This window comes from Gregarina niphandrodes (assembly GCF_000223845.1).
Source record: "Gregarina niphandrodes unplaced genomic scaffold scaffold00044, whole genome shotgun sequence".
Classification (NCBI taxonomy): domain Eukaryota; phylum Apicomplexa; class Conoidasida; order Eugregarinorida; family Gregarinidae; genus Gregarina; species Gregarina niphandrodes.
This window is the reverse complement of record NW_011645812.1, coordinates 61,574-69,720: the sequence shown is the minus strand read 5'-3', so window position 1 is coordinate 69,720 and position 8,147 is coordinate 61,574. Positions and strand designations below refer to the sequence as shown.

Sequence of the window (8,147 nt, the reverse complement as noted above, 5' to 3'; positions counted from 1 at the left end):
CGCGGCCAACAGCACCGCTTCCGCGCGTTCGTTGCTCGGACGCCCCTCCTTCGGACGCCCCTCCTTCGGACGCCACACCATCATTCGGTCCCAGTGCTCGAACCAGTCGTAATCCTCGCCTTCCAGCACCGTCGTCTCCATCGTCAACGGGGTTCTCTCGCCGACCGTCTCCAACTCTGTTTCAAACGCCGTCTTGGGCGCCAACACCAAAGCCGTCACCTCGCCGCCGCCGCCACCCGCCTGTATCGTAACTACCTGTGCCACACAATCGTCCAACTTTGTCTGGCTGCCATCCGGACGGATCAGCACAGACAACAACTCGCCTCCCGACACGCCGCTAGACTCACTCTTGAATGTACGCATCACCGAACAAAACGAAAAAGTAAATTCTCTTTTATTCGAAGCAGCCTAGATCTCCGTGATCTGAGCCATTCAGGGACATCACGATCTCAAAAGGAATTTTTATTTTATGCTCATCTTTGCCACAACTCATTCCCGCGACTAATACATACAAATGCAGGGACAACTACCTGACATCCCGGCCATTGACAGCGATGCCGAACCCAGGGACAACGACAACAGGGATGCCCGGGCCCCTCATCCCACCATGGACAAGGTCTGAAGGATGAGTAACCCCTCACGAACAGTTTGAATTGTGTCACCAACAATCGACGAGGAAGCGCTAATCGACCCAAGTAAAACCATTCAACCAATATGAAGACGGATATACTTCACGTCCTTCCTGGTAAGCTTTTTGGAGGTTGGACGAGCACGTTTGCTGGAGGTGGTACGCATGCTGGGGGTGGTACTGGTGGTCTGGCGGGTTGCTCCTGCGATTTTATTTGCGTCTATGATCCGTTTAGCTTCTGGAGTCAGTTGCCAGCAGTCGTAAGCGCAATTGGAGACGTCGTAGATGTCTTCCGGGTAGTCAGCAAAGGAGCCGGCAACCCTGGCCAGGGGCGCTTCCAAGTCGGTGAGTGTGACATTGCTCTTCGCTTGGTCACTCTTGGTCATCACCTCGCACGTGACGTTGGCCAGGTCGCAGTTATAGTCGGAGAGCATACCGACGGTTTGCCACGCCGCTCCCCAACCTGTGCGGCGGAGAGTTCGTGCTGCGAGTATTTGCTCGAGTACCTCCTCACGCGACATGGCCGTATCGTTGAACGGAGGCTGAAGGGGGAAGTTATTAAGGAGTCGTGCGTCGAATGAGGTCCTCGTTTCTTCGGGTGTATGACATAGGACTTGGCACTTCGTTGGTGCCAATTCGTGAGCCGTATTCCAGACGAGCGGGAACGAGGCCGGCCAGGGGCTGCCGAAGGAGATGGGCCAAGGACCGTTGCCGGAGTTCTTACACCCCGCGTTACAGAGCAAAATGCCGCTGCCGCATGGTGCCACCGGGACCGGGTCCCCCAACATCCAGACTACCGCGGCCCGGGCGTCGCTCAACTGCTCGTACGTCCCAGACTGTTCTCCCGTCACCTGCCGCTGCGGCGATTCGACGGGACGCAGCAAGCTCGCAAGGAACCCAACGGCCGCGCCGAACCCCAGAACGCCCGCGGTCGTGTACAGACAGCGCTTCGTTTCGCATCCGGGCTTCGCCAGTGTCTCCATGTTCCCGCCGTCGTTCCAGCCCTGTGTCTTCCAGTGCGCAGTGTTCCACTCCACCGACCTTTGCAGCACCGGCATCCAGTCCTTGGGCACCCGCGCCAAGAGCTCCGCCAACTCCGACGGATCTATCGGCCGCGTCACATCCACGGTGAGGTCGTGGTCGTCCTGCATCTCGCCACTCCCGTTCAGGATGGCGTGCAGCTCATGCAAGCGTTCACCAAAGACTTCGCGACACAACGCCTCCACCGCCTCCGGCTTGTCCCGAGGTCCCATTCTCTCCAGCCGGCGCTGCAGCGCCGTCAGTAGCGCCGCCTCCGCGCGCTTGTCGTTCGGAGGCCCCTCCTTCGGTCGCCACACCATCAGCCGGCCCCACTGTTCGAACCAGTCGCCCTCCACCATCGCCGTCGACGGCCGTCTCCAACTCTCGCCGACAGGCTCCTGAAACGCCGTCTTGGGCGCCAACGCCAAAGCCGTCACCTCGCCGCCCCCACCCGCGCGTATCGTGACTACCTGTGCCACACAATCGTCCACCTTCGTCTGGCTGCCGTCCGCCCGGATCAGCACAGACAACAACTCGCTACCCGTCAGGCTACTAGCCTCAGTCTTGAATGTGCGCATCTCAAAAACTAAATTCGCCTCTATTCCATCAAGTTAGTTGAAATTCGATCTGCGTCAGGCGTCGTCTGAGACCCTTTTTCCTGAGTTATTATATAATGCTTTCCACCGTGGTCTTGCTACCTCGATTGTGGCCGGGTGGGGACGTTCTGTTGAAACTGCCACCTCTACTCTACCACCACGTTTGTGATCGCCGTTCGCTGCCCCTGCACACACCAGCGGCAACAGCCTTCCAGCACTTCGCGGCGGCGTCGGTCTTCGTGAGCGGACACCAAATCGGAAAGATCAGTCTTCGTGCACACGGGGCGATTAAGCACCTAGCGTAACCAGCCATCTGGCTGCCGTCCCACTCACCAACTCCGACTCCTTGCTTCCTGGGATGTGACCAACTTACGCGTTTTGTCAAAAAAGAGACGTAAAAAGAATTCGCACACCTCGTCTCCATAACACACCACCTGGACGGCACAAAAGCAGGAAACTCGGCACTTGGCAAAGGAGCTCCGATGGCGGCTAATCGATGCAGAACATGGTGGACGAACATGGAGGATGAGGGGAGTTGCTTCGCTGGAGGTTGTTGAAGGTGTCACTGACGAAGCACTCACAGACGATGCGCTGATCACTGTCATTGATTGGCGTGATTCAGACGACCAAGAACCGTTCCGCTGACATCAACCAATAGAAAGACGGATGAACTTGATGTCCTTCCTGGTAACCTTCTTGGTTGTATGCTTTTTGGGGGTGGCACCAGTACTTGTGCTAGGGGTGGCACTGGTACTGGTGGCCTGGTATGCGGCTATTGCGGCCTTGTTTGCCCGTACGGTCTCTCTGGCCTCTGGAGTCAAGTTCCAGCAGGTGTAGCCGCAGTTGGTGACGTCGTAAACGTCATCTGGGTAGTCAGCGAAGGAGTTGGCCACCCTGGCCAAGGGCGCTTCGAAATCGGCGAATACAACCTCGCGGTATTCCCGATCATTATTGAGCACTTCCTCGACGCCTTGTTTCACCACCCGACAGCCGGCGACAGCTGCGTCGCAAACACAGTTTGACCGCGAGCCGACGATCTGCCACGAAGTATTTGGAACTGCACAATAGCGAGTTCTAAGTGCCCCAAAGATTTCTTCGACTTGGTCCTCACTCGACATGGTCGTGTTGAGCGGGTTTTGGAGGGGGAAGTGCGTCAGGAGTCGTGTATTGGTGGAGGCTATAATTTCTGCAGGCGTTCGGCAGTTGATCTCACACTTTCCGTGTGCGAACTCGTGGGCGATGTTCCAGGCGAGAGGGAAGGAGAGGGGCCAGGGGTAGCCGAAGGAGATGGACCAAGGGCGGCTGCCGGTTTGGTTGCACTCGTTACCGCATAGTAGGGTGCCGCTGCCGCATTGCGCCACCGGGACGGGGTAGTCTCCACGCGCCCAGACGAACCCCGTTCGGTCGTCGCTCAATTTCGCGAAGGTCTCCGGCAACATAACCTCTTCTCCCGCCGTCCCCGTCGGCCCTCGTTCAAACGACGGCAACAGCAAGTTCGCAAAGAGCCCGACGGTCAGGCCCGCCGTCAAAACGCCAGCGGTAGTGTACAGGCAGCGCTGCATTTCGCGTCTAGGCTTCCTCTGTGTGGCCTCGACGTCCCCGCCGTCGATCCAGTCCGCGGTTTTCCACTCCGCCGACCTCTGAAGCACCGGCATCCAGCCCTTGGGTACCCTGGCCAAGAGCTCCGCCAACTCCGACGGGTCCACGGGTCGCGTCACAGCCACGGTAACGCCGTCCTCCTGCTCCTGCATCTCGCCGCTCCCTTTCAGGATGGCGTGCAGGTCGTGCAGGTCGTGTTCCCCAAAGACCTGGCGACAGAGAGCGTCCACCGCCTCAGGCTTATTCCGCGGACCACTGCGAGCCAAACGGCCCCGCAGTGCGGCCAACAGCGCCGCCTCCGCGCGTTTGTCGCTGGAAGGCCCGTCCTTCGGCCGCCAGACCATCAGTCGGTCCCACTGCTCGAACCAGTCATAGTTTTCGCCTTCCACCATCGTCGTCTCCATTGTCAATGGCGTTAGCTCGCCGACTGTCTCCACCTCCACCTCAAACGCCGTCTTGTGCGCCAACACCAAAGCCGTCACCTCGCCGCCACCCGCGCCTATCGTAACCACCTGTGCCACACAGTCATCCAACTTCGTTTGGCTGCCGTTAGGACCCATCAGCACCGACAACAACTCGCTTCCCGGCATGCCACTAGACTCACTCTTGAACGTGCGCATCTCCGAACAAACCGAAAAAAGTAAATCGCTTCTGTTCTATCTGATTTGAATCGGTATCAGTCGTCGTCTCCGAGATTGCTAATCTTTTCTCGAGTCCTGAAATAATTGGACAAGATCTTGTTCTTGAGTCCTCTTGGTTGCCGGTGGAAATAATAAGTGGTCTGTGATCACCAGTTCGCTGCCCCCGCTAACACGGTGGGGACACCCGCCCCACTACGCCCCGAGGTGCCGTTCACTAGTCCACACGGTGGGGTTCCCCACTGGAGAGTCGACAACGGAGAGTCGACAATGGATATGATGCCTCAGTCGTTGTCTCTGAGATTATTAGCCTTTTCGTTGAGTTATCATCCAGCTGTCGTGCCCTCGTGGCGTGCCTAAAAATTTTCGTAGACATAATATTCGAGATAGAATTTTCGGCCAACACCATAGCCAAGTTGTGCGTGGAGGAAGCCGGAGGACTTCAGGAAGCCGGAGGACTTCAGGAAGCCGGATGACTTCAGGAAGCGGGAGGACTTCAGGAATCGGGAGGACTTCAGGAATCGGGAGGACTTCGCGTGCGCCAGATATGTTCGATGTCCTCCCGTCCTCGAATCACTGCAGATGACCAGACTCCGTCAAGGCGTCTCAAAAGTTGCAGCCGAGATCAGCCTTCATGGGTGGCCTGCTGGCTCCCGTGGTTGCCGGCCTGGTACTTTAGACTCGGTGGGGAAAAAGGCAAGCTGACTACAGGAAAAACGCTTTTCGGGGTTGCTGCGGCCTCCGGGTGTGTGGTGGACAAAGAAGCCGTCAACCATGCGGTAGTTTGTGCGAGACCAGAGGTACCGGCAGCCCGAAGGAGATGGCACCGAAGGTCTTCACTGAGGTTACGTGCCTAAACGCGAGCCTGAGACGGATTACCAATTTTCGTGCAGAGTACATGCCCGAGTTTGAGATCTGCTGAAGGTGGCGTTGCGAGATTGCGGGTGAGTCTCCGTGCTGCATTTCGTGGCCGAGAACAGCGTGACTTTTTTTAGGGCAACGGACGCTGCTTCTTGCGGTGCCTTGGCCGGATTTTAAGGTCAGGGCGTGAACGCCGTCGTGGTGAACCCGGCGGTAAAAGGGTGGGGCAAAATTTGAGCATGACACCGCGAAAGAGGCCGGGTGCGGGAGTGCCTGTGCGAAAGGTGGCGCGTCGGAGTGTGGATTCGGGCTCGGGGTTGGCGGGTGTGAAGGTGGTGGTAACGGGTGTACCAGTGCGCATGTCTCGTTCCTTGTTGGAGTCCAAGGTGCGGTCAGCGGGAGGAGTGGTAACAACGGCGGTATCAGGTGTGACTAATTACTTGGTTTATGGTGCCCAGTTGGAGGATGGTCGTCCAGTGGAGGCAGGTTCTAAGTTCCGGAAGGCGGCGGCGTTGGCGGCATCGGGTTCTGGAGTTGGGCTAGAGGTGTTGAGTGAGGAAGACTTTCTATCGCGTTTCCCGGAGTTGTTGGCAGACATACAGGCTCCGGCCACGAACTTGGCCACGCTAGAACCTTCTCACCCGCTGGCGACCCTTTGGACTGAACGCTGGCGTCCTGAACAACCTGCCGACTTCGTCTTCAACCACGGCGCTTTCCGTGCCTTACATGACTGGCTCACCGCCTGGCCCGCTGCCGCCGAACGCGGCTGCCTCCTCTGCGGCCCGCCCGGCGTCGGTAAAACCAGCGCCGTCCTCGCTGTCTGCAAACTTCTCGGTTACCAACTCCTCGAGTTCAACGCCAGCGACACACGCAGCAGAAAGCAATTACAAGGCAGGTGACCCACCGGGACTGGGGGGAAAGAGGAGGGGAGGGATGTGCGACAGGGGTGTGCGAAACCGGTGTGGGACACGGGCGTGGGACACGGGCGTGGGACACGGGCGTGGGACACGGGCGTGGGACACGTGTATGTTGCAGTGTTGGAGCCCCTGATTTCGGGCGGACGCACGCTGCACCGCGGCGCGCTGGTGGGGCGTGTGTGTGTATTGATGGATGAGGCTGACGGGTTGAGTGCGGGTGACTTCGGGGGCAGCGACGCGTTGAGTCGGATGGTTCAGGTTTCAGCGGTGCCGTTGGTGATGACCTGCAATGACAAGAAGCACAAGAAGGTCAAGGCGTTGGCGAAGCACTGTAAAGTGATCGACTTTACGGCCCCGGACCGGCAGGCGGCGATCGCGCGCTGTTTGGCCATTGTGGGCCAGGAATGTGGTTCTATCGAGCGTGCCGCGCTGACTGAGGAGTTCGTTCAGCAGTGTTACGAGGCCAGCAACCGCGACATGCGTCAAATGCTCAATATGCTCCAGAGCAAATGCCAGCATTTGAACACAGCTGGAGCGACAACTGGAGCGACAGCTGGAGCGGGGAAGGACGTGTCTAGTTACGATGATGTGTTCACATTGGCAGGGCGGCTTTTAAGTCAGTGCGGGAAGTTGAGTATGCGGGAGCGGTTGGATTATTTCTTCTTCGACTTCGACATGATGCCGCTGATAATGCAAGAGAACGTGGTTCGAAGCTGGGTGGGGACGGAGCGTGCGGCTGCGGCGATTGGGCGAGTGTGCGATTGTGTGGCATTCGGCGACGTGGTCGGTGCGAAGTTGCGCGAACGGAATCAGTGGGACCTATTGCCAGACGTGGGTATGTTCTCAACGGTGTTGCCGGCAATGCTGGCAAACCCTGGACGTACACCTCGTATGGAGTTCCCGCGTCTGTTGGGGAAGATCTCTGCAAGAAACAAAAAGAAGCGTTGTGCGGCCGCAATCAAAAACTGCGTCGGCTACCATGGCTGTCTTGAAGATGGATATTTCGAACTGCTGAATGAATATATCTGCCAACCACTGGGGGAAGCGAACCGAAACGAAGCCGCCTTCCAGACCATGATGGAGAGAGCCGTTACCTACCGCCTCACCGACAAAGAACTCGCCATCGAGGGGCTCGAGACTCTTCGCATGCCTCTCACGCCACAACGGACGCACACTCATCCTTATGATAAACTCGACACGGCCACCAAGACCAAGGCCACCAAGTGCTTTAATGATTACTTCCTTACTGCTAGACAACATGGCAAGAAGCAAGGCAAGAAGCAAGGCAAAAAACAAGGCAAAATCAAACTCGGAAAAGACATTGCGGAGGAGGCACTCACTGATGAAGCTCTCACTGATTCAGAAGACCTAGACGCACGCCCCGCTGTCAATGACTACTTTTAACCAAAACGAGTGCCTAACCAAAACGAGTGCCTAAGCGCAGAACAGACCCCGCTGATAACTCACGCCATGCTGGTTCGTCACCTGGGCTGGCAGTTGAAGGGGTAAGCTTGCTGGGGGGGGCAGGGGTAAGCTTGCTGGGGGGGGCTGCACTGCTACCTGCAGTGGTGGACGCACTCGTACGCTTGCGGGGACCTGCGCGGGGACGCTTGGTAGCGATTGCATAGAAATGCTTGCTAGCGGTTGCATGGGGAGGCTTGCTAGCGGTTGCACGGGGGCGCTTGCTGGCGATTGCACGGATACTCGGACTGGTAGACGTACTAGTACTCATACTGGTGATAGGACTGATACTCGTACTCTTGGTCGAACTGGTGGGTGTAGTGGCACTCGTACTGGTGGTGGGACCGATACTCGTACTCTTGGTCGAACTGGTGGGTGTAGTGGCACTGGTACTGGTGGTGGGACCGATACTCGTACGTCTTGGTCG

At 57.7% G+C, this 8,147-nt stretch overlaps 4 protein-coding genes across 4 annotated transcripts; 2 read left to right on the top strand and 2 right to left on the bottom strand.

The window, feature by feature from the left end:
• Window positions 1–705: 705 nt before the first annotated feature.
• Window positions 706–2,226, bottom strand: GNI_154570 (hypothetical protein; the record flags this gene model as incomplete). Its single annotated transcript, XM_011134557.1, has 1 exon — window positions 706–2,226. The coding sequence occupies one exon, from the start codon at window positions 2,224–2,226 to the stop codon at window positions 706–708; it is 1,521 nt and encodes a 506-aa protein (XP_011132859.1).
• A 665-nt stretch (window positions 2,227–2,891) lies between these two features.
• Window positions 2,892–4,463, bottom strand: GNI_154560 (putative transmembrane protein; the record flags this gene model as incomplete). The annotated part of the gene is made up of 1 exon (XM_011134556.1): window positions 2,892–4,463. One exon carries the CDS (start codon window positions 4,461–4,463, stop codon window positions 2,892–2,894), a length of 1,572 nt encoding a protein of 523 aa, XP_011132858.1.
• A 1,118-nt stretch (window positions 4,464–5,581) lies between these two features.
• On the top strand, window positions 5,582–6,241 carry GNI_154550 (Rad17 cell cycle checkpoint protein; the record flags this gene model as incomplete). The annotated part of the gene is made up of 1 exon (XM_011134555.1): window positions 5,582–6,241. One exon carries the CDS (start codon window positions 5,582–5,584, stop codon window positions 6,239–6,241), a length of 660 nt encoding a protein of 219 aa, XP_011132857.1.
• A 207-nt stretch (window positions 6,242–6,448) lies between these two features.
• GNI_154540 (putative replication factor C subunit 1) lies at window positions 6,449–7,663 on the top strand (the record flags this gene model as incomplete). Its single annotated transcript, XM_011134554.1, has 1 exon — window positions 6,449–7,663. One exon carries the CDS (start codon window positions 6,449–6,451, stop codon window positions 7,661–7,663), a length of 1,215 nt encoding a protein of 404 aa, XP_011132856.1.
• Between the last annotated feature and the right edge of the window lie 484 nt (window positions 7,664–8,147).